Source organism: Prinia subflava, chromosome 1, assembly GCF_021018805.1.
Source record: "Prinia subflava isolate CZ2003 ecotype Zambia chromosome 1, Cam_Psub_1.2, whole genome shotgun sequence".
Classification (NCBI taxonomy): domain Eukaryota; kingdom Metazoa; phylum Chordata; class Aves; order Passeriformes; family Cisticolidae; genus Prinia; species Prinia subflava.
In genome coordinates, this window is record NC_086247.1 from 115,007,513 (window position 1) to 115,033,724 (window position 26,212).

The following is a 26,212-nucleotide window of genomic DNA, read 5'->3' on the forward strand; positions in this document are numbered from 1 at the left end:
CAGTACACAAGTGCAAGGCTCACAAAATTCAAGGGAATCCACATTGGTTAAAAACACTCACTTCTCACCTCTCACTTAGAGAGTTAAATTAAAAATTCTAAGGTTATAAAAGCAATCTGTGTGCTCCATAGTGTGAGCACACCATGCTTCATGACTGACAGCACGCAGAGCCAGGCATAAAAGCAGGACTGGGGGCAATCTTCTACCTGTACAAGAAAAACAGAGTGGCATAGGCTTCTAGCTCCCCTTGGATACAGCACTTAGAAAAAGGGCTTTGTGCTCCTTTGGTTTTTAGCTTGTATTTCAAGGGTCTCAGATTGTTGTCAGAGCCCTGCCGCTTGATCAGCAGCTGGTGGCGGTGTCCAGGCACCAGAGCTGTGCTCCTGTGGACCAGCACACACAGCTTCCACATCCCAGATCCTCCTGTATCCTGTGCTGCAGAAAGCATTCTCCCTTGCCTCTGGGCTGACAGAAGGCTTCAGGGTGATGACCTTTACTCCAGCCCTACTCCAGTGCTACTCTGTCCTTCCGACATGAGCTCTTAACACTGAAGCCTGAAAAATGCTGGAGTGGCTGCCAGACCTTACTTAGATGAGAGATTTAAATACTGCATTTCACACACAGACTAGGAGAATGCAGTAAGAAGACAGCATTTAGCACTGCTGCTATTAGTTCTGATGCAGCATTTGAAGGAAGCTGCAAACCTCTCAAAGCTTCATGGCAAGCCAAAAGTAACTCTTTCAGTATCATTTTGTTGTTACAACTCATACCATGACAAAGCAGGAGGGAGCTGAGCCCCGTGCAGCAATTCACTGCTTTGGACTTCCAACAGAGCAATGCTAAAACCAAGAAATCTCCTGCCCCGGGCTGTCCCATCAGGCTTGAGATATGAACCATCAATATCCAGCCTCAGAAGGAGTGTGGTCAAATCATAGCTACTCGTGTTCCACAGGCAGACCAGATTCATCTGCTCATTTCTGAGGTCCAGGTGCTCTCAGTAAGGGCTCTGAAATTCCAACAGCAACATAAACTCGCCGTGGGGTTCAGACGGAACCTAAGGACGAAGACATCAGCAGTGGGTGTGCTATGCAGTAAGACCCTCTCCAATTTCATCCACTTGTATCATTTCAAGAGCTAAAAGATTAATGCTACTTCAGCATCCAATATCTCATGCAAGTGTAGAGGTGCCAAGGTTTATCTTTCAGCCCTCCAGGATCCTTGGCAGTTACCAGGATGCAGTACAGTCCCATCCCAGCAGCTGCAGTGCACTCTGCTGACTCCGAGGTAACGTGGAGACACCTGCTGATGTGCTCCTGCTGGGCAGGACCAGAGAAGCGTGGCGAGGACAGGCTCTTTCCCCAGTACTAAGCAGTTCACAGGGGGCTCAGAATTAAATGTGAAAACTGTTTGTGAAAATACTTTCAGCAACATGGAAAATGTGCCTTTTTCTAAAATCACATCATACGTGCTTGTTTTTCTTGCATTTAAATACCAAGTCTTACACTTAGACCTCAGTTTTGAGCCTTGTACTTTGTTTTGTAAATACATTCATATGTCATAAAAGAGCACCCTGATCGCTAGAACAGTGAATATTGATGGCACACAGGGATTTGTCAACATCTCTCTGAGAAATTTAGTGTTTGTTTCAATAGCAGAAAATTTACTCAAGACAGAAAGCAATCCAGCGAAAGAAGTATTTCACCTGGCCTCTGGGGATTGGTCCCAGATCTTCAGCTGGGGCTGAAGGGCAAGAACCACGGAGGCAGCTGTCTCCTTGCCTGAGCCATGTCACTCCTGAACTGCTGCTCTCAGCAACGAGAGCACATGCTTGACTATCTCAGGATGTTTTTTGCGCATCCCTCTGAAACAGCCAGTGCTGCTGCAACCAACAGCAAGTCCAGACCCAGCACCCATTTCACTACTGATAGGGCTCTAAACATTACCTGATAGTTATATTTTATCATCTCTTTCATTTTGGATTTGCAAACTTGACACCAAGTTTTCTTTAATCAATTAATATCACTGACTTTCCCTGTATTTAGCAACATATATATGTATGGAAGAAAAATTATTTCCCTGACTCATGTCTGGAGAAATTCCCATAGTACTGAGTTTCTTGAAGGGGGGGCTGATTTTTCATTTCTAAAAGCAGCAGAAGTTTTTGCTGTTATGGGATATTTTGGTAGACTGAGAAAGGATGTGTAATTTTGGGGGTTGTCACGTGCAGAGCCAGGAGTTGAATTCAACGATCCTTGTGTGTCCCTTCCAACTCAGGATATTCTACAATTCTAAGAATAAACTGCAAATGAGCATTTTGGAAACTGTTTTACTTAAACATTTCATATTTTTCTTGACCTTGGTAGCTTTGGGACTATCACCAGTAATCCAGCAGCATTTACGAACTCCCTACACCTGCAAAGTCGTAATCCACTGATGCACGAGCAGAGATCACGTCTTTGGAAGCCAACAAATTTCTAATGAATGATGGAATGTAACTGACTCATGGTCTCAGAGCTGGTCATTTGGCTGGATTAATCCTCCAGGAGTCTCTTGTGACATCACTAAGTAGCGCTCAGATCTAAGTGCAATTTCTCTCCCCAGCAGGCAGCGTTTGCACACACACCTCTGTTTTTTCCTGGCTAGGGAGGTGCAAAGAGTGAATCTACTGCTCCATCTATTCAAAATGTCCAGAGCCTCCAAACCTCACATCATCCAGGCATATCCATAACGCTCTGTGCCTCAAACCATACTCACTGTAGTGTATTTTCCCAGCTGGCAGAGTGAGGGGAAGGTTTCCTGGTGAGCTTTTCGGATCTTCTCAGTGAGATCATCTAACTCTGCTGTCATTTCATAGTTTTCTGTGGACTCTTGCTTTGAAGGTTCCTTCTTCTTTTTGTTCCTATCATTTCTGACAGCTGTAAGAAAAGGAGAGATACAGATCACATGGGGTTATTCAGATCAACCTATGTTGCTCTTGCTGCTCTATTTCAAATCACTGTAAAATGCTGTTATTTTGAACACACATTAATTTAAGTGAATATAAAAATGTTATATGCACAGAGAACACTAATTGCAGCCTGCTCATTTAAAAATAATTTAAGAACTAAATGTAGTGAGCAGTATTGAAGCCAAACTTCCACAAGGGTTTGTTGTGGGTGTGCCATCACAATCCTCTAGTATCTGCCTTCCAGGAAAGTCCACTCCAACTTCATATGCACAGTGTCTTAGTAACTTTGTGAGGTGGGATTTTTTCACTGTACAACTACAGTTGTGCGTGGCGGATGGTGAGGTCCTCTGCAGTGACGCAGTCGCCGTTTTATTGGATGTGAACAGCACTAAAAAAAGACAGCAACTGTCTGTCTTCTTAAGTACCTCAGCATGGAAGATAACAAAGCCCCACACTAATACTAACTCCACCAAACAGAAGTTACTTAAAAGTAAAGTTAAATGTGAAAACAGTAAACAACAGAAGATGAAACACGTTAAACTCAAGTTCTGAAGATCAAAGGAGAAGCACAAACACTTGAAAGAGAAAAAATGGCACTGAAGCTATCTAAAGTTGCTTGCCATCTGCTTCTGCACTCAGATCAGCCTTCTACCTTCCCCCGGCCGTGGGGGATTACTGGAAATATGCATTGTGCGCACTCGTGCCGTAATTGATTTCCCACATATTTGTGTTTTGTAATAAAATATGACAGCTGCTCCATCACCATGCTGCTCTTTGTTCTTTTAATGAAAATAGCTTAATTTTACAAAACGTGCCCAGGAGATAAGTCCACGTCCACGGTATTGCCAGTAATTGTGAATTTTATCAAGAGTCTTGCTGTTAGCTAAAGCTAACGTCTTAAGTGTAACCAGATGCATAAGACTTTACAACAAAGCCAAGCAAAATCAATCCCTCTCCCCAAAGACTCCATGTCAATATTAAACACCCCGAAGACTAAATCTTACTGGATAAATAAAACCAATCTTAACATTTTCAGTATCCAAAACCTCACGATATTTAAAACAAAGCCCTGAACTCGGAGGGTGCAGCTGGTGGGTTTGTCACACGTGAGCATGGTCAGGGATTTTGGATGGCCAAAGATCTGCTGATTCTTATTTGTACTGTCCTGTCCCAGAAAGTGCATCCATCCGTGCCGTAGGGAGGGAAGAGCAAAGCCACCTCTATGCCAGCTCTTTTTCCCTCTGGGTTCCCCAGGCCCGTCTCCACATCTTCTGTGGTCGCTTCCCACTTGCCAGTGAACCACAAATAAGCATAAAGAGCAGAAAAAATAGTGGGCTGGGGAAGCAGCAGAGTCAGAGGCATCTACAGAAATAACATACTGTGTGTAACAGAAAACAAGGAGTAGAGATGTGGGGAACATTGTTTCTCCTTCACAAGGCCATTAGGCACATAGTCCATGAAATGTAGGGCTCTGGTTTTTTCACTAAAGGTCTGACTTTGCAACTGAGAGAATTCTGATGCAAATCATTCACATTTTAAGCATGAACTTGACTTAACTGCGTGACAGGCCTGCACTGAAGTCAGTCATGTGCTTGGCTGGATCAGGGCTCGGATGCTGATTAAAGCCTGGATTAAAGCCTAACCTTGAACACCATCAATATTGGTGTTTGGAAAACATAGACCCAAAGGAGCAAGAGTGGACAAAAAAGCTTATTCCTTGCAAAGGTACAATGGTACCAGTGCAGTCAGGTTTAGGAGGATGGATTGGTTCCTCCCTGCTTCCTCTTACAAGTTTTCCCTTCAAACAAATGCTCTGGGTTTTTTGCTGGACCCCAGGGCACAGCACAAGCACCATGTTTTGCACTGAAAAAACACCCAGGACCCAGAGGTACGTCTCGAGTGCTGCAAACTGCCACTGCACTTCAGAAACAAATCCTAATCACTGCTGTGAGATTGGGAGATAAAAGAGTTCCTTAGAAAATTCTGTAAACTCCTCCACAACCACAAAGAGCAATAAACCTTCCTCACAAAGCCCCACTTATAGCTCTACAAGCTGATCGACAAATTTGCCGAGCAGGAGGCCTCAACAACTACTTCCCTCAACAGCTTTGAACTCCTCGTGGAAGATGAACACATTACTCAGGCCAGGCTTCAAAGCAGGTGCCAAGGGCTCCCAGAGACCAGGAGATAATTCTGGCAGGAACCCTGCCATGCTCCTTTGCTACCCCAGCACTGCTCCTTCTGCAGCTGCACCTGAAGTCCCTTTCCCTCCAGAGGGACAGTTGCTCATCAATCCTCATCACCAAATTGGCCCACCTCTGTCCTCTTTCTTTTTTTGGTGCAAATCAGAGGGTAGAAAGGGGAGAAGTAACACAGCCTGAAAACAAAGAATGTTTTTGTTCCTCATTAACTTCCTTATATGATTCTGATAGCTTTTATAATAATGATATAAAACAGAATAATATATATTTTCTTGCTTTATTCATTAAGACTGCATCAGACATGTCAGTGTTCCTATATTCCCTGTAAGATAATGGATTAAAGTGCTGACGTATAACACCCAAGCTCCAAAAATATAAAGCATTTCAATAACACTGAACTACTGGGCAGATTTAACTACAGCTATAATTCAATACGCAAAAGAAAAAAAAAAAACAGAGAAAGAAAGACCTTAAGACAACACTATGTTTAAAAGAGTTAAATGAAAACATATAAACACACACATTTATGCAGTAAATTTAAAAACCATCACTGCTCTGGGAACAGGAACTGTCACACCGCATGTGGGAAGGGTTTTGGATTACAGCTTATGCTTATATTACATAAATCACACCTTTTGGTATCTTGATCTTTACATGCATATGATCACATCAATCCCCGATGCAATTCCACTGCCTTTTAATGATGATACGCCAGTGATGAATCTGTGTCACAGTTAATGCTGCCGTAGAAAACTCAGGTTATGAATTTCATTACTTGTGCACTAAATTCTGACTCGATGGCTGCATTAATTAGGAGCTCCCAACAGGGGACAGTATGGAAGCTCTCTTGCCCTGTGAGAACTCTCGGAAGTTAAAGAAAAATAAATAAGGTGGTAGTGTGGGGAAGGAGATGAAAAAAGGTGTATCTTGATACGTGAGGAAGCCAGGTCTTGGTGCGTCTCAGAAGGCTGAGTGACACACACCCACACCTGTGCACGTCTGCTCCAATCCATCTTCCTGTGACAGCTTCGCTGTCCCCCTGACACGCACGCCAGGACTTGCACTTCCACACCCAGAAACCTCCAGGCAGCCACAGCAGGGTTCACAAGCTGGCAAAGGTACTTTTGCCTTAAGAACTAGCCCCTACCTTCAGACGTTCAGCCTCCTCCCTGATGGTAGAGGGGTAGAACATCACCTCTTGTCCTGTTCAGTCTGCTCTCCTCAGCCCAGGACTGCTACTGCTCTTTCCTTAGCCTCAGATACACTTTCCCTCTTCCACTCGAAGCGACGGACAGGGCACAAAAGTTGCCTGAGGGTCAGCTGTATTCTTCAAGGAAAGCAGGGTCTGCTGTAGATGGAACTAAGAGCAGGGAAGACACAAACAGCTTCTCTTGGAGACCCCCGGTGCTCTCGTTTAGTAGCCATGCAGCAATTCTCCTGCCTGAGTGGGGTCATTTCAAGCATGTCCTAATGCAGGGAATCGTCCAATCTTAAATGCAAGCCCCTCAGGTCCACCAAACCTAGCCACTGCTTGGCCTAAGAATAGTTGGAGAGCCAGCCCATGAGATTTAGACAGTTTCTAGACCATCAGGTAAAATCATGGAATAGTGATTTCTACATCCATTTGTCAAAGGTGGCACAAATGTGTGCAAGGGAGAAGAACTTGCCACTTGCAATGCAATTTTTCCTACTACTTGCACAACCTGTGCTTCCCCAGATATCCAGAAGATATGCAGACAGCTTCTTTCATGTACTATAATGATTAATCAGCTATAAATTCATGATTTGAAATGCTATCACTGCAGTTTTGCCTCTTGGAGATCCCCATGACCTTTGAAGAGCTCTGTGTACTAGTTAACTGGTTTTGTTCCTGTAGCAACAGCTACTAGTGCTTCCAGTCAGTTTGCATTCCTGTAAAACCATACTTCTCTTGTCCCCAAATATTTTGGAAGTTACTCGTTAAGCTAACAAACCTCAAAAGCATCATAAAGCACACAGAGCAAGTCAGTAATTGCACAGCGCTGGGCACAAAGTCGGTCTGCAAAAAGACTCCTTTTGTTTGTAAAACCCAGTGAGAAGAGAAGTGGGAGGTGAACTGAGGTAGGAACGCTGCAGACCTGCCAGTTCTCCTTCTGGGCAGAGGCTCACTGTCCCGCCTGTCCTCCTGCTCCTTGGGAAGCCACCCGTCCCTGTCTGAATGCCAGGCAGCCTGGGCAGGCCGATGGAGCCACACGCGGCCGTGGGGCCGATGCTCAGCACTGCAGCCGGGAAATCCAGGAGCATCAAGCTGTTTGTTAGGGTGGGAACCCACCAACCTTGCACAGCTCCTCCATGCTGTGAGGGAGCATGCTCCCTCCACATGCTCCTCCTTGCTTCTTCAGCTCCAGAGGCAGCTGCTAAAAAAATTCTAATTCTGGCAGAAGTTAGCAGCTGTGGCCAATTTCAGTCAAATATTTTGGTCAAATAAGCAAAACGCTTACCTACTGCCAATGCCAAGTTTGCTCCATCAGGTTAAATGCCCAACATACACCACACACTGCTCTTCAACAAACTGTGCTAAATGGTATAGAATGGCAGTCCATAAGGGTGTCTTTCCCAACAGTGACCTTGGAAAATCTCAAACCAAGGGAGCCTTAGTGACCCTGCTGCTGCTGCACTAGGCTCTCCAACACCATGGTCAAAAGCAACACACAGCTGCACATCCCAGGCAGCCTCCAGGCCTGAGAACTGGTGGAAGAAAGCACAAAGTAGAGGGAACTCAAGGAGTTGGAGTTTCCCATCTCTAACACAAGTAAAGGAACAAAACAATTATCTCAAAAGCAGCATAATCATGCTCGACAAACTGACGAGCCATCAATTCAGGATGGTGGGACTCCTGTTCACATTAACAGCAGTGCAATTGCAAGCCAAGCACACTAAAATATGGAGAATGCCAGGTAGTTATAAATAGATTGGTTTCCTAGGTCGTGATTTCCAGATGAAATAATGTTTTTTTCTAGGCAAAACAGCTCAGTCTTAAAAAAAGCCAGGAAACTATTTTAAAACAAATTTCCATGCCAAAACTTGGCTTTGACATATGGAGAATGACTGGATACCAAGCCCATTTCAAACACAAACCTCTCATTTCTAATGGACAAAGCCAGTAACAAGTACACAGTTGTGTAAGGGGCTTACAAAAACAAAACACATTGAAACCTGCATATTTTGTTGCTGATTCTGAGAAATCAACCATGTCAGCTGTTGGATAACAATCGCCAGAAGAAAACATCTCAAATTAAGTGAGATAGTATCTCTCTACAGACACATATCAAAATTAACAGGGAGCACAGAGAAACAATCATGGAAGACATTTCATAAGCACCTGGCACGCAATCATTTTTCCCCAGGCACAGAGCAAGCACATACATTACAGAATTCGAGCCCGCCCAGGGCTTCCTATTGAGAAATAACATTCAGCTATGGCAAACCCACCAGGAACCTCAGTTCAACCACAAGGGAACACACCACAGATCCAGAAGACATCGTCCTAGTGCCTGCTTTCATGTACACTGGCCCTTCCAGCTACTCGTGGTATTTTTTTGGTTTTTTTCTTTTTTTGAGGAAGGTAAATTTGAACTCTGCCTTGCAGCTTTGTATTATTCATCACATAATTGCTATGTTTTATTAGAAATATGATCTATTATAACCTTGAATATGGTAACTTAAATGACATTGAAAATTAGATTATTCTGATTATTAGAGAAGTGAGAAAGGTACTAAACATTTGTAAGGCTGATAATCAATCAGTGTATCCATGTGAGTGCAATAAAAATCAATCAGGAGCTAGTGCATTTAAATCTAATTTTTTAAGCATGACATTTTCTTCTGAGTTTCTTTTTTAAATGTCACCCTCTTCTACAACAGTGATTGATTCTATCCCCAGGGATAGTTAACTCCAACTGTTTTATTCATTGCGCTGAGCTCTTGTATCCACAGTCTTTTCTAAATATCAAATTAATGACAACAATAATATTTTTATCAAAATGTGAAATTCAGAAATAGGCATTCATGGAATCAAAACAGCAAGAAGTGCAGCAGTGCATTTAAACTGCTTCAAATAGCAGGGACCTTTTAACTAGCTAGTAGTGTACTTTATTTAACACAGAAAATGGTGGAATTTTGTGTCCCTCCCGTTTTCTTTTTCCTCCCATAAAAGAGAAGGTCAAGGATTTGCTTGTTTAAAACATAATTCATTTAGAAATGTTTCAGTAGTGAACAATGAATCACTGGCTATAGGGAGTCTGTGAGTAATTACCTATGCCTTCAAAATAACCTTATTAGGCTATTGTAAGTATAGGGGAGACCTTTGATACCTATAGCCTAAGGGCCTCTATTTTTCCATTCATGCACAGGGGATTTATATGGTTATATCCTGACGAAAGCAACACATCTCCCATTTATGTGTGAGGATAACTGCGGGGTTAATATATCAAGGGCAAAGTTATAAGAACAGGTCTCATTATATGAATGAATGATACAAATGGATGCTCTACAGCTTTATTTAACTGGCCTGAGACTCCACCTGTGGTTTCAAGGATTCTCATCAGTCTAAACAATTTTATTTTTGACAAGAAATTTGACACCTGCTATTGTCACATCCCTGAAATATTAGTAAGTGGAATGAGAAAAAAAAAAGGAGTTTCTATTCTTTTGAAAAAAACCAATACCATCTGAAATCAGATGTAAGACCAAAACTGAAAAGCCAATGCAAAACATCAGGCTGAGAAAAATAGCCCTTGAAATTAGCTGAAAGGTATGCCTTTGGCATTCTTTAAAATTATTTATATAATTTTTTATTATTTAATTATTTTACTGTCTTTTTTTAAAAAAAAATAGTTATTTTCTTTTTTTTTTTTTTTTTTTTATTTAAGATATCCAGAACAAAATCAGCAGCTATCATACCTAGAACTGCCAATCCAAGACCCAAAACCACTGCTGAAGGAAAACAAATGGTTCTATAGGCACATTTGTCTTGCATGTTGCAGAAGGAAAGGACAAAAAATCCCAAACCAAACAAACAAACCCCCAAAAACACACAAACAAAAAACCCTAAACCCCTCCCACCCCCCCCAAAAAAACCAAACCCACCAAAATCCCATAAGCTGTTTCCAAGTGTATGAATATATCAACTAATGCCTACCTTTATATATACTATAGTATTTTGGGAGTGGTTCAGGTTCTGCAGAACATGCCAAACAGAGCACCAATTGCCCAAAGAATAAAAATCAGGACTCCAGAAATACAACTGGAATACCCCCTACATTCTCCAAACGGGTCCTAAGAACAAATGAGAAATTAACAATTTGCAAAACCAGAAAGACAGTAAACAAGTGGGGAAAAAAGACAGAGGAAAATGTGTTTTGCAGCATGTGAGTGTGGGCAGGTAGAGGATGAGGAGCAGCTGAGACAGAGGCAGGACAGACAGGGCACAGCACCTATACCAGGGGTTGAACTGAATGCAGACTCCTTGGTCTCCCTTACCATCGCCCATACTGCAATCAAAGTAGGTGGAGAGATGGGATTATACATTAAATGATAGACTGTTTAAATAGCATTTGCCCTGTGATTTCCATTTTCAAAGTGCTTTAATATCATCAACTAATTGCCACTGTGAAATAGGATAATCCACACACTCTAAGCAGCTGATGCTTAAAGAGCTATTGAAGGTTGTTAGCATTAACAATTGCAGGCAGAATAAATTACTAATATTTCCCGTGAAGACTGCGATGGAAATAGCCTAGCCATACTCATTGACTCAGACAAAATTTGCTCACTGGTATGTTCCCATCTGTATTTCACATAGGCATCACCTCAAGTTACTTAATATAGCCAGAAATTCCCATATGTGAGATGGAGTATCTCCACATGCAGGTCTTGCAACGTCCCTGTGCATCTTGTGCAGCTGTTAAATTAAACCATACGTGTCATTCCCTCCTCACTCGGGTCATGCCCCATCTCTCTCAGTATTCTGCACGAAATCAGTCATTTCCTTACTCTCAACATAAAACCTATGGTTTTTATTAAGATCTACCATGCCACTTGCAACAGGTTTGCAAGTAACTGCATCACCCAGTGGGTATTGCCAGTCTTTCCATTTCCTGCACAGTGCAGGAATGGGAAGGAGCTTTGGGAATCAAGCACTCCATCTGGGGAGATTTCCTAAATTTACAGGGCTTCTGCAGGTAACCCTGGCACTGAGAAATGCCAGCCTGTGGCAGAATCTCCATGAAACTAAAACCCTCAGGGAAGCAAAGTGTTGTGCTTCCTATCTACTGTTTCAGCTGCCAAAATCCCAGTGGATTTGCTAGTAACTTCTGCGGCAGTCTAGATAAAATTCTGCATGCAGCTGGTTCAACCAAAATACTCTGGGGAAATGGAGGACAGCTTTTCTGGAATTGCAATGTCTTAACGCATTAGCTAAAAATATACAAGACCACAAACACAAAGTGATTATTCTTTCTCTTACAGCTGAAGTGACCAAATGTATACGCAGCAGTTGAAAAACTCTTCTAAATACTCAGCCTGAAAATGAATTTTTATTTGGCTATAGTGCATTTCTTTTACCACAGGCTGGGTGAAGAAAAAAATCTCTAAATTTCAAACTCTGAACTTTCAGTCAGAAATCACTGAGACGCTATTAAATCTGTCTCATCTGATTTCAGCTGTTAAGGTGCCCTTTCAAGCTACCTTCTCAAAGCAACTGCCCTTTTGAGCTACAACCTTGAAGCCTAGTACACTAACTCCTTATGGGTAACCGATTACAAACAAAAATATCCTGAATCTGACCTTTTTCTCCAGGGTCATCAAAAGGTAAATCAGTCTACTTATCTACAGATATTACAATAATTTCTGTTAGGAGACAGTCATGGTAGTATGATGCCTCGCAACTGGGAGATGCTGGGGTTATCCAAAGTCCTCATTTCATTTGCTGGGCATTATCCAGGACCACTGATGGCCAAGGAAGTGCATGGCTGTAAGCTAAGACCAGACAATGCACACTATGCCTGCCCACTGCCTGCCTGTAGCACTTCACACTTCAACCTGCCGCAACTACTTCATTTCTTATCCTAACAGACACTGAGGAAAAGAACCTGACCTGCTTTTTACTTAACTAGCAAGCTACCTACCATGCAACATGGTGACAAATTGCAGCCTCTTTCCTGACTACGCCATTAATAGACTCCTTCCACAAAACAACTTTCCATAATAAGCATATTTATTCAATGTAATGAATGAGTCTGAGCTACAGGACAAATTCTGATCATGCATGACAAAAATGACTTTATGGGACAGCAAATGGAAAGGCTACCAAAAAAAGGAGGTGAGCTGGAAGTCTCCTTCCCTTTGCTTGCACACGGACACTCAGGATTCAGAACAGTGGCTCCCCAGAAGGAAGAGCAGAAGTTCAGGAGCAATACCAAGACAGTGTGTCACTGCATTTCTCCCTTTTATTATGGGTGGTTTCATGCAGTGAACACAGTCCGGCTTTCCCCAAACAGGGTTCACTCCTACATTACTTACCAGAATATAAATTCAGAGCCCAAACTTATCCCCACTGCTGTTCCTGTCCTGCTTGTGGTGCTACTCCATGGATCGCAGCAGAGTCCTATTAGTGTAAAACTACAGAAGCGTAGAGGGAGATCAGGTCTAATATCTGTATCTGCAGATAGATAACACGCGTTCATACCTAAGTTTCATTTCTTTGTTTTGCCCCCAAGGCTGAATTTCACATTTGTACCTCCTGGTGGCTTGTGCAATTGTGTAAAGGTGCATCTAGCGAGAGAGCTGCCAACTGACAACACGTCTGAGGAGGCTCTGCGTGCGCGGGCGCTCCGTCAGGCGCGGGCACACATCGCCTCCCGCAACCGTAAATTGAGCTCATGAAGGCGCACGAACAGTTGTTCCCGGCATGTTTGGAGAAAGGGAGCTGCAGTCTGAATCACAGCGCTTGCCTGCGCCACAGCCTCGGCAGCTTGCAGCCCTGGCCTCCCGCTAGGCCGGGGACAATAAAAGCAAAGAAATAGCTCAGAATCTATTTACCTTTTCCTCCAAAGCAAATGTGGAAAACACGCCATTATGAACTTACACACACATTCCTTCCTAAATGCAAAAGCTTTTTCATGCTCCCACTATGAAAAGAAAATAAAATAGAATTGCAATTAGGAGGTTATTTCCATCTCTCAAGGTGCCAGGATTGGCACACAAAGTGGAGGGCAGGGGGGACAGAGTGTGCACCCCACAGCCACGCTCAGCCTCCCTGCTCAGGTTTACCCTCCTGGCTAGATGAAGCAGCAGCAGAAGGGAAGATCAGTATCCTTTATCCATGTGGACCAGAAGCACTGCTAGATCAGACAGAAAAATTGTCTGTTTAAGCCTCACACCGATGCACAGTCCAACACAGCTGGTGGGCACACATCTGCACTGGCCAGGGGGCTTGGGCGGCAGGTGGGTTTGATTTTTTAAAGAACAGTGTGTGTTGTTAAAATTGTTTTGCCATAATACTACAAAAAAAAAAAACAAAAAAAAAAAAACAAACCAGCTTAATCAAACGGGAAAATAACATGCCCAAACAATACTGTTGCATCTCACTGCATTTTAGTGTGTTGTTTACATCCTTTCCCTTCCCCAAAGCTGAGCGGTTGGAATAAACAATCTGCAGATTTGTTGTTGGGGTGGGGCATTTTTTTTGAAGATTACACAGTCCTGTTTTCACCAACTGTAAACTAAGGAGAAAGCAAGGAATGAGGTCAGGGAACTTCTTTTTTCTTTCCGTCTCAGGATTTCAGGAAAGCCACGCTGAGCCAGCCAGCAGGCTCTGGGAAAGCCCTGCTGAAGCTGGCTGCTGCCACAGGTAAACAAGTTTATTCACTTGCAGCTTTAGCGTCTCACTGCCCACCCCAAAGCACTACCCCCACCAGCTGAGGCACTTAAAAGGCCTTTGCCTCCCAGGCTTTTCTCCAGATCCCTTTCTGCCCATGCATGGCATAACTCGGCTCTGAGCTCCAGCCAGGCTTAACAGGCAGCAGCTGAAGCCCCAGCTCTCTTCTGGGATCTCTGTGCCCAGGACAGCAGCAGGCTTTAATGCGACTCTTCAAAGCAAAAGGTGCCTAGGAGACAAAGGCTCTTGTTTTTGCCTTTAATAAATACTGCTCCGTCCATAATTCACATGCAGAAATACTGCTTCTCATCTATTCATGCAGGCTCTCTGGACATCTGTATTCCTGCTTTATGCAGAGGCAAAAGAATCACGGCATTATGGGGTCGAATTCCCTTAACACACCTGCAGCAACCTCAGCTGTTTCAGCAGTCACGTTATGACATGAATCACTCCACAAGCCTGCACCTAATTATCAGACTGTCTATTTTGATATATTTTATCTTTTACGTACAATGCCAAAGAAGTTCTTTAAAAATACATTCCAAATATTCTTTCATTAAAAAAAAAGAAAGAAAAAAAGGCAGCTTTCTTGTCTGAAACTGAAGTTCTGAAATAGCAGGAGTAAGTGGACAGGATTATTTAAAAAGAAGGCATGCTAGTAACTACAGGACTGTCTTAAAGAGCTTAATTCTTTCAGTCAGGGTCAAGCAGAATCAAATCCCGATTTCTCCGTAAGATCTTTTAAATATCCCCAGTAAAGCCAGCACATAACCTTTCTACATTAAGTGCTTTCACAGCACAGCAGACCAGCCTGATGTAGTGATCACACAAGAAGCAAAGGAGACAGACACTTGTTTCCAGGAAATAGAAAGATACTAAGAAAAGAAGCCTTTTTATTTTTGATTTGAAATCAAAGTGATTACTGAGGGCTCTGCAACTTCCAGAGCAAGATTTAGTGCACGCAAGGGAGTTCATTTTGAGAAGGCAAACAGGCAGCAGGTCAACACAGAGTTAACTCAATAAAATAATAATTTCTACTTGGATAAACTGACCTAGTTTTCCCAGACTTCTCCATGAAAACAAAGGATGCAACTTGGACATGAGATGACGTCTGAAAGGGAAGCCAAAGGCTGGGCAAGGAGACTGAATTCAACACACACAGCTGGTCCTTAACTAAATGAGGGCAGTGGTGGTACCCAGTTGGCACTAGAAGTGACTACCCAGCAAGGATCATCTGGCTTTACAGGTGGCTGCTAACCCCATCTTGTCTCATTGGTGCTGATGACAAATCTTTCACGTTTGTCACCAGTGTGGGATTGGGCCCTGAACTCATTGTACACAGGCTGGGTGCCTGCTTCCCACTAGGATTGTCTTCTCCAAGACTGTGGCAAGTGCAAGATGAAAGATGCACTAACAGAAGGGTGTCTATGAGGTCCTCAGGATATTGTTCAAGGGCTACAACCCCCATGGGAAGCATGGGCTAAAACCTCAAGATTTCCAAAAGCAGAGGTTTATTCAGTTCCTAAAAGAGCCGATGGATATCCACCTGCCCAGCCAGCTGCAGAACTGCCCAGAGGAGCAGGCTGCATGGTAGACACAGTGCAGCCAAGTCCCCCAGGGCCTGGGATGTACAACATGGAGGACAGGAACAGACAAGGCTCCTTCCCAGCCCCCCTTGTAACTCATCCCGAGATTCTGCAAATCTGAACACAACAGACAACTCTGCATTTTGGGATTCAACCCAATGTTATTTTCAGCAAAGCTTTGTTGTGCTGGAACACCTCCAACCAGCTCAAGTTAAACAATTTGCCCAGAGAAAATGTTCAATGAAGGGGAAACATAAAAGTATGCACAGAAAGAGGCCTGAGTCCCCCTCTTTTCTAATCCATCACACAGCATTAGGGATTAAATACTCATTAAAAATATATATAATAAACTGTTAAGACAGAGTATCTAGTGATTCCTCTTAATTGCCTCATTTTTCCCACACTCTAGTTTCTAGGGAATATTTTTAAATATTACTCCTCCATTAGTGCAAGGCCCCTTTACCAGAGGGTTACCTCCCTGCCTCACTCCCCCAGCCAAGAAAGAAGATCCCAAACCTCATGTGTTTATACTGCACACCCTACGAGTGGCAACTCACATGTCTGTGCAGTTTATGTATAGTTTATGTTCACACCTTACAATGCCTAAATTCCAGTAGGAAGACTGTTCCTAAAAAACATGTGAAATAGCTGTAGCTGACTCAGAAAACAACAGGAAAAGTTGCCATGAAAAGGCTTTGGCTCTCTTTCGAGGACAAACAGGATTTAAGCCTTCTTCAGAATTAAAGAAATAAAATATTTATGCTTATTCTCCTCTGGCTCTGTTTACTTTTCCCTGTGTTATAAGAGAGGTTTGAACATAATAGGGCTTCTTTTTCTTAGTAACAACTATCTTCTTGCTTTTATTTATTTTCTTTTTTATTATTTTCATTCCTTTTCCATTTAAAATTATTTTCTGGATGTTCTGATTTAACAGCAGTGTTCACCCAAAGGGTATCCAAAGAAGGGGCAGGAGGGAAAATATGCATTGAGCTTCTCTACCAAATTACTGAAAGGGTAAATCAAACATCTTTCTTGTAAAAAAGTGCTGTCAAAAGGCTCATATGAACTGATGGTCACTTGTTCCAAGGATCATGGGTTTGATCCTGGAGCTACCCAATGGGATAGCCAGATGGTGCAGCACAGCACAATGTGGACTACAAGGCCGAACACACATTGAGCTCTGGACTTCTTCACTAATCTTCACAAGACTCCTCACTGGAAACATGAGAGCTCCCTGGCCAAAAGAGGCAGCCTGGAACTGTCAGAGAGCAACTCAAGCTCCCCTAAACCTAATGCTTCATCTTCCAGTATCAACAACTTTTCTGTATCAGAGGAAAAAAAAAAGCTGCTTGATGAAATTTCAGATGTCACTCTTTTTTGAGTGTCTTCTCCCAGTCGTGTCTCCACTAGAATCAAAACATATCACATCACAGGTCACCTAGAAGTGCTATGGCAAGAAAAACATGGGAAAGACAGTCCTTGAATGAAGCACAGCTCTGGTGCAGTGAGGGATGCTGAACATGTGAGGTGCAGCAGTTCAGCTCATAATATATTCACTTACAGCTGATTTGTCCTCCTGGGGTGATGTCTCCCCTACTGGTGTCTCCAGCTTACAAAATGGCTAAGACCTGTGCAGTGCCACTATCAGCCTTCTTGAGATATAGAAAAAACACTCATGTATTAGCCAACATCTTATACTTAATTTTTAAAACTATGAAAACTAGATCTAAATCTTTGCCACTGGAACATTCTATAAAAGTACACAGTATATAAAATTACTGCACTTCCTAAGAGTATACCTAACTTGTGGATTCTTTGAAATGTAAAACTCCCTCTAAACTTCAGGACTTCCTGGCAATTTCCAGTTTTTCTGTTTCTCTTACATTGCATTACTATTTCCATGATGCAAACTGTAATCAGCTTGTTGGGAGTTAAAAACAAGGAGAAATGGGAGGAAGCAAAGGTTTTCTGCTGTCACTCTGCACCAGGGCTGAGTGACAGCAGAAAACCTGCTAATGATGGAAACAGGAGGAGACAGAGCAGGTGAAAACAGTGTCCCTGGATCAACTAGTGTGTCAAGGAATGATGTCCTCTCCCGCTCCTTCAGCTGTGCAGTGATATCTTCACCAAAACCACTTGTAAAGCAAATAGAGCTCAGCTCTCTGCCAGGGACCTGGCACCCCCCAGCCATCTGACAAATTGTGTGTGTGCCCACTGCTGAAGGAGTGAGGTGGTCTACAGCATTTCTAAAAAACTTTCCTTTATCACCCAGTATCATTCAGTTTAGTAACTCTGCAATGTTTGAATCCATCCTCACTGCTAAGTTTTTCTATTTAATTTTTTCCCCCCAAGCTCTCAAGTTTTAGGGTAAAGAGTTTCCCAGGTTCAAATATGTCAAGTTCTGCATCCAAGAAAATACTGACAGTGGAGCATCAACCTCCTTAATACAGAGAAAAAAAAAAAAAGCTAAATTGTAAAATGCACAACACTATTTGCCAGTAATCCTTCTTCCCCCACATTTAAAGACAGCAAATGTTTAAAAATATAATGCACTGAAAATGATACAAATGTAATACGCTTTGTTAGTCTGTTATTTTCAATGGTTTGTGAAGTCCTCCCTCAGAGGATTGGACTTAAATCATTCATTAACTTGAAGCTGATGGCTTTGTCCTGCAAAGGGGGAAGAACATGGATTTCTCAGATGTAACACAATTTCCTAACAGAAACAAAAACAACCTGATGAAATTCAGTTACCAAAGCAATCTATCATACTCTAAACAGAAGTGTAAATAGATTAAATTACAAAATGAGCTCCTTCACCAAAGTCTAACTTTATGGAGAGTTTTAAAGTTAACATTTCACGTGCAAAGAAAGAAAGAAAGAGAGAAAGAAAGAAAGAAAAGTAGGTCAGCGTGTTTCCCCAGCATGTCTTTCTGACTCCATTAAAACTGTCTGTCAGATGACTAACCATGCCTGTAATCCAACTAAAAGCATGTTTGCTTTCTGTTGCACTTTTTGCCAGGGGAACGGAAGAATTCCACTTAGCTTTAACTCTGAAATTCAGGTAAATGTCTCCAAAGTCAGACAATTTCCTCACATTTACTTACCAAATCTGTTTATATCAACAACAAGCAAGTGGTTATGGAAGCATGGCACTGAGAAATGATCCCACAGCTCATTAAATGCCGATCAGCCACAGGCATCGCCTGTAGGGCTTTAGGCTACAACTCGTAGAAGTCAGGTTTCAGAGCTGCTGTCTGATTGACAGACTTCATGAGACCTAGATTTAAACATTTAAGGGCTTTCAGAAACAGGCAAGCATGCAAACAAGTACTGGAGGAAAATTAGATGGGACAAAACAATTTCTGTTCATTTTGGGCTAGAGGACATTAAAAATTCTAACGCCTTATGATCTTTCTTTTTCCTTTTATAGAATTGGCAGCTGAGTGTTATTTAAGTTTGCTCAGAAAGGGTGTTATTTCTACTCCTTGTACACCATCTACTTTAAAAAATCCTTTACACTTTCCACATGAGTGCTGAAGAACTGGAAATTAACTGTTCTGATGTATTTTAAAATGAGCATGTGATACAAAGTCGAACTAAAAACAAATCAAGGCTATTTTTAGAGCACAGTCCTAGGGCCAGCATCCCAGCAGGAGGAGCTGCAACGTGTCAGCCGGCTTATCACAGGCAATGGAAAACTCCCTGTGCTCTAACAATTCACCCAGCGGATGAAAGCAAGCTGTGAGAGCCTGACAGCAGCACAGGGAAATCCATGGCCTCATCTACTTACGGAGAGATCCTCCTAAGGCATCTTTGAGCGATTGCTGGCTTCCCAGTGCCTGCTTTCCATCTTCCACACCATCGGCACGGGAGCTGCTCTCCGCAGAGAGGGCAGCAAGACAAGAGCTCTGCTTCTTTGCCTTTTGCAGAGGCACCCACCCCGTGCAAGGCCATCTCCAGTGAAGTGATCTGCAAGACCATCTCCAGTGAAGTGATCACCAGAAAAACAAATTTTGCAGATATAAACCAGCAGGAAGACATACACATTCTCACACTTGTTTCTTCTGAGGAGAAGGACTGAATAAGCCCCCCCTTTGATAGAGAGTCCTTCAGGAACACTCGAGTTGCTGCAGTTCAGACTTTCCAGAACTCTTGGGAACAATTTACTGCATTTCTCATGAACCTTGGCTACTGTAGATAACATTTTCAGGTTGGCCTGACAACCAAATAAGCCATGTTTAGCTTCAAGGCCCAGAACACTGGCAATTTGCTCTTTCCCAGACTGATATTTATCTCATTGACATTTCTCCATCCTTTGGATTCAACGTCCCAAAATAAAAAAAAATAAAAAAAATCAGGGGGAAAAATAAAAAAAAAGAGCATTCAAAGGGAGAAAAAAGATACCAGAGAAATCACAAGGGCCAGTATAGAAAGTGCAAGCCACATGCCACAATGGCAATTAGAAAGAGAGATGCAAAGATGCTCTGCGTCCCTAAACAACAAAATGATCCGAATGAGGAATACGAAGCAGTGAACTGAGTGCATAAAGGAAGAATGGAAGCCCTGAAACAAAGCTTTTGAGGTCATGGGATTGGGGTCTCAGCAGTTATGTCCGCATGACAAAGCAAATGTGGCCTCAGCATCATTCTTAGGAGTGCAAGGACTGGGTAGGGACTGGCTACCTCCAGATTTCCCATCTGCTCTTACAGCAGCATTGCCTGGCACAGGACAAGGCAGAAAGGATAACCCAGGTTTTTCTTTGCCATGAAAGCAGCTGGGATAGTAAACTGAAGAAGAGGCAAAGGTGACCTGCAATGGAAACACAAATGCATAGAGCCAGTGTCTTTACATATACAATTTGAAATAATGCTACAAACCAAAAAGGGGGATGAGAAATAATAGAAAAAGGCCAGGAAAAGAACAAGATCTATGTTGAGAAGTGATTTTATAAGAGATATCTGCCCAAAAAGCCTTTTAATGGGAAACTGACGAAGAAGAAAGCATCTGATGACTCCTAAAACACCCCAAAGGTGTAACATAAAACATATAAAACGTTAGACCTGTGTCAATGTCAACTGTTCTCAAGGAAGAGCCCAATCTCCAGAGAAGGATCTCCACAGAAGGTGGCATGTGGCAGGACTGCCACAGAAACCTGAGCTGCAAGCACCAATAGACACACCATGGGCTCTTTTAAAATAAGTGGGTTCAGCAAGGTCTGAGGAATTTGCTAAAGCACTGAACAGTAGCAAGCACTTCTCTGGAGTGTGCTGCAGGTCTAATCAGAAATTAGATTGTGTAAGCATTACACTTTTCCCTGGCTCTAGCTATCTTGAGTTTCACCTGTAATGAAAGAAAAGTTGTACAAGAACTCTGTGCCACTCAGTTGAATATCTTCCACAGGACAAGACTGAGAAAGTCCTTTCCTAAAGCACATCTCTTTTAGAGCATGGTTGGGTACTGCAGTACAAATGATTAGTGTAATAACTTCAGAAGTGTCACAAATTTAATAAAACACCTTGTTAAGCAAAAGCGTAAGAAAAGCTCACATTTACAGTCATCGAGGACTAGGAGTGATGGATGCAGACAAAGGCTGCAGAGAGCACACGGGCCCTGGTAACTTCTGCCAGGATCTGTGTTGTCATAGAGACAGCAGAGAGCGTTGAAAAGTTCACCACGGTAGCTATACCTTAGTGAATAAGTCTTAATGTAACTTCCAGCTGAGGACATGTAATCAATCTCTGTATGAGCTTATTGAAGGAATTCCCTTTATGCTTACTCAGTCCTCAAGAGCACAAAATGAGGGAAAATATTTTAAAATATATATTTTACTACTTTTGAAGACAAGCCAAGCGCTTCTTTTGGACTGGGAGAGTAGGGATGGTAGTGGCATGAGGATGACTGTTTCTTTTGAAATAGAAATTATGTAAAACATGAAGAACTTGATAAAGCTATTCAATTTAAAAAACCTCAAAACACTAGCACCAACCAAAAGAAAAAGCACGGAAATAGTAATTCTAGAGCAGCCTGGCAAGTTTGGTCACATGCAGCAAAACAGTTTCTCCCCCTCTCCTCAGACACCTTCCCTGCAAAGGTGGTTGCAGCCCTGGCATCTCACTGCTGCTCCTCTCCTGTTGGGTTCAATCGCCTCATCCCCTTTTATACTGCAAAACACAGGACTTTCCCTGTTCTCTCTTCCCTCTCCATGCCTTTCTCCTGGCATCTCCCTCTGCAGTGGCATTTGACCCCTGGTTTACCTTCCTCAGGGCAGCAGCACCCTGTGACCTTTCTCGGGCCCCTGCTTCGGGCTCTGTCCCACCACTTGGGAGGTATGGGACACTGCAGCCCACAACAAGCACTGCAGAAACAGTGCCAGGGGTTGTTTATTGGCCGAGGTCTTCAGTTCTTAGCTTACACAATTATGGGGTTTCTATGCAAGGAAGGAGGAAAAAAAAAAAATTTGCAGCACTAGCGTGCTGCAGTTTAAAGTTACAGTTATTTGCATAATGCCTGAAAGGCAAGGAATAGAAGAAAAAGAGAACATTAGGATGCTATTCTTACTTTTCTCTAACATTTTAGGATATAAAGATCAGACTAATTACCAGACAGTCTTGAGTTGAGCAGGGTTCACTAATCACACTCTGCTTGAGGAATTAGGAGAGAATTTACTTAGCCGCATCATGAAAGGTGCCAATAAATTGTTCAGCTGGAGAGTTAACATAATAAAAAAAAATCATTTTTTATGTTATTTTCTTTAGCAGTTTATTAATTGCTGCCTGAAATACTTTTCTGAAACACAACGAGCTGCAAATGAATTCATGGGCTATTAATCTGCTGTACATGGCACTGGAGGGAAAGCTCATTAGGTGAGTTGATGCAATTACTGCTATTACATAACCATCTTCACAGAACATAGAGTAAATTATGGATAATAACATTCAATCTAAGTTGCTCCTTTAAACATTAAAGCTGGCAAGTGAAAGCTATGCGAAATCAGGGGTAAAGGCTAAAACACAGAAGAGGCAGACCCGAAACGGAGAAAGAAAAAGCAGATCTGCTTCTTTGAAGACAAAAAAAAAAAAGCGAAAAGCAAGAGATGTTTGTTTAACCATGAGAAACAATGCAGAACAAGAAGAACCCAGTTCTCTACAAGAGAATTTTAATTGTATGCAGATAATTTTCAGCCACCCAGCATAACAAAGTGTGCATTATCCCTGGCAGAGCACAGGCTGACACTAGAGCACTGTGGTTTTTGTTGCAGGAATACCCTTCCTCATTAGCTTTGCTCTCATCTTAAAAAAATCTCCCCATCAGTGATATTGAAAGTTTGGCATTAACTTTTAAAAGTTCCCAATTTGTCAGCCTGAAAAAAAAATTACAAGCTTTCCCATCTGATCAGCATCTGAAAAAAATGTCCAAAACAATCCATCCTTAAAAAAAAAAAAGAAAAATATGTGATCTCTATGGCTTGGGTATAGCTTTCCCACTATCTATAATCTCCAATTCTTCATTTAATTGGTATTTTCACAGTTTACATCTTTTTACTTTCAAAGTACTTACAATACAAGGTCTCCCAGCCCCTGTGAAAAGACGTAATTTTCACCTCTCAAGATAGAAAAGACAGAATAATCAGCTTGTAAGGTTTAGAGAGAGGAATTAGTCCCAGAACAGAATCCAGGGGTTTGTGATTTCCACTCTGATATTTAGCTCCTGCCTCTCGAGAAAGCAAGCTAACAGGTAAGGCAACTACTCCGGAATTTTTGAAAAAGCCCCCAGCCACTGTGTGGTATTTAAGCATCCAGTTAAAAATCTAGCCTGTAGCAAAGCAGAAACAATTCCTAAATCTGGTGCTTCCTGCTGGCTAAAAAGAATGAAATAACCCCAGTTCAGTTCTGACTAACATCTAAATAAAGATTGCATGCATTCTAATTGATTCACTTTAAAATGACACCAGTGAAATCGGCATGAACTTCTCAAATGCAACTATGCAGACTAGCCCTCCACTTAGCCACTCACTGTGGGTGGAATCATGCTTCATTAAGGCGTCTGAAAAAAATTAAAGAGAAATAAAAAATACAAACATGACAGTTCCTCAAGCTGATGTTTCTTGCTTTGCCAATTTCAACCATAATGAAAATAAGTAAATCCATTCATTCTATTGTTCAGTAGCAGAATGTCATGCTATGTTCCAAGAAGCATGAACATTTAAATACTGTAAGACTTGAGTCTGTGACAAAGAGTAACAGACATTTCTGGGCAAATTAAAAAAAAAAAAAAAACAACAAATACAAAGTACAGAAACCAAATTCTTTCCTCTTCATGACAATTTCCCTGTATTCCCTCCCTCCCTCTTTCCTCCCTCCAGAGAGGTTAATTGTAAGCAGATTTGCAAATCTGAGCATTGCTTCAGTGCACTGAAGTAATCTGGAACAATTCTGTGTCTTTATAAACATAATTTCACTCTACTACAGCTCACTGCAGGCAAGGTTTATGCCGGTATAAAGAGGGTTTCTTTGCATCACACCCTGGTGCACTGGCTGGGTTGTGTCTGAGGGGACTCAAAGATCATCAAGTACAGTGACAGCCCCTGCAGCCTGCACTGTTTATGAAAAAGGATGGAAGTTTAAGAGCTGCTGGCTTAAGCTGGGCAGTTGTGGCAGAAGGAAGCTCCATTTTCTCCCCCCTTCTACCCTACAAAAAATCCAGTTTGGGTTCTTGTTATGAGCAGGCTTCACCTTCCAAAGGGCCTGTTGCAGCACCCAGCTTGAGGAGCCCTTTCTTGCCGAGAGCCGTGTCCTGCGCGCTCCCTCAGTGGCAGCGGGCAGTGCCGTAGTGTGACCCCGAGCTGGCACCTGGGGGCACGCCAGGATGGAGCCTCAACAGCAGCGTGCAGATCACCGGATAGAAGGGCAAAGGTTAGCTTCCTAAGGCTCTCCCACACATAATGAGCCACTGTCAGCCTTAAGCAGCCCTCTCACTTCAGCGGCAGCAAAGAAAGAATCCTGTGTGATCACCGTTTGTCTCTAGCTGGTAATTAAACAAACCAATCAGACTGGGAGAATAGGAAGGATAGAAGTCATTTGGAGTGGGGTCCAGAGCTGCACCTACACTCCCCTGAGCACTCCCACAGGAGCTGAGGTGGGACAGCCATGCAACAATCCCCAAACCTGCTGCGGTGCTGGTGGAGGGACTGGCCCCAGGCCCTGAGCCAGGAGCTGCAGCTCAAGTTTCGGGGACAAAGCTCTAGACTTTCTGAAGGAAGGGTATCTGATTAAAGACAGCAGGGTTTTATTTCAAGCTGTGTTTTGTCCTGTTGTAGGATGATAAGGCAGTCATCACTAAGTTGTTTCCCCTCACACTCTTTGTCTTGACTATCTGGAGCACAAACTTATTACAACAGGGACTACACAATGAAAGAGGGTCCCTACTCTTGTGGGATCCAGTTTCAGCAGGTCTTGCAGATATTATCACAAGGCAAACAGCTCCACTCCTGCCCTGGAGGTTGTGTAGTTATTGACCTCTCTTGATCAGATCTGGGGAGTAAAATGGGGTCGAAGATAGCTTTTTTTCCCCCCCTACACAAACAAAACAACCTATAAAGAAATGCAAATTTGGTGCATTCCTTCATCATCTCACTTCATTCCCTGAAACAAGATAAAAGCACACAAGAAATGCTCAGTATCTCTTCTCTTTCAAACACTGTACCCCCATTCTTAAACCCCTACTTTATCACACTGGCTATGCACCAGTTCCCATCTCTCCTCTGATGTTTGTGAGGAACACTCATTAAGCTCGAAGGGAGCTGCATATGCAGGTACTTTTGCATGCCCTTTAAAGACAAAACAAATAAACACAGGACTGCAGCTTTTATGCACAGATTACTCTGTATACTGAAAACCAGCATCTACTCCTCCTTAGCTCCTGGGAACAGACCTTGGGGTTCCTGTTTGCAGGTGCCATCATGATTACTTTTCCCATTTGGGACTGGTTTGAGCATTGTAGCTTGTTTCCCTGTGAGATTTCTCTGATACTTTTTTCCGTTCTTTGTTCATGGCTTTCACATTACAAGATAACAGAATTGTAAGAAGACAAAAAAAGAAAATGTGAATAATGCACTGGGGGAAAAGAAAAACCTCTATCTGGTAAGAAAAAGCCAAATGACAGATGTGCCTTTGTTTACATAAACTTCTAAAGAATCGGAGTTGAAACCTAGAGATATGTATAGAAAGAAGGTCAGATAAGAAAATAGTTTCTCAAATCTCTTAAGAGATGAAAAGCTCCTGTTTATGAAGGGATAATACAGAATCACTTCAGACTTAGTTCTTAAACCCAGAAGACAAGACACACTGCATTCAAACTGATGACATTTAAAATAATTTCTCTGTTCCCTTGCAAATGCCTTCTACAGAAATGCAGCCAGAGGACATCCCTCACTTCTCTCCAGGATCCTCTGTTTCCCCTCCAACTTGTTATCCCCCTTTAGGTGCCTGTAGAATTTTGAGATAAAGGCAATTGCCAAAGGCCAATTTCACTTAGTTCACCCGAGGAAACAGGCAGAGCA

The 26,212-nt window shown here is 42.5% G+C and overlaps 1 protein-coding gene across 7 annotated transcripts in view; it reads right to left on the reverse strand.

Annotated features, from left to right (window-relative positions):
- Nucleotides 1-26,212, reverse strand: part of RARB (retinoic acid receptor beta) — a 323,835-nt gene that overhangs the window by 17,817 nt on the left and 279,806 nt on the right. For all 7 annotated transcript variants that reach the window (XM_063408815.1, XM_063408816.1, XM_063408838.1 and 4 more), the window contains one exon: nucleotides 2,755-2,915. In XM_063408815.1, coding sequence (XP_063264885.1) covers nucleotides 2,755-2,915 — 161 coding nt within the window. The remainder of the gene's footprint in view (nucleotides 1-2,754; nucleotides 2,916-26,212) is intronic.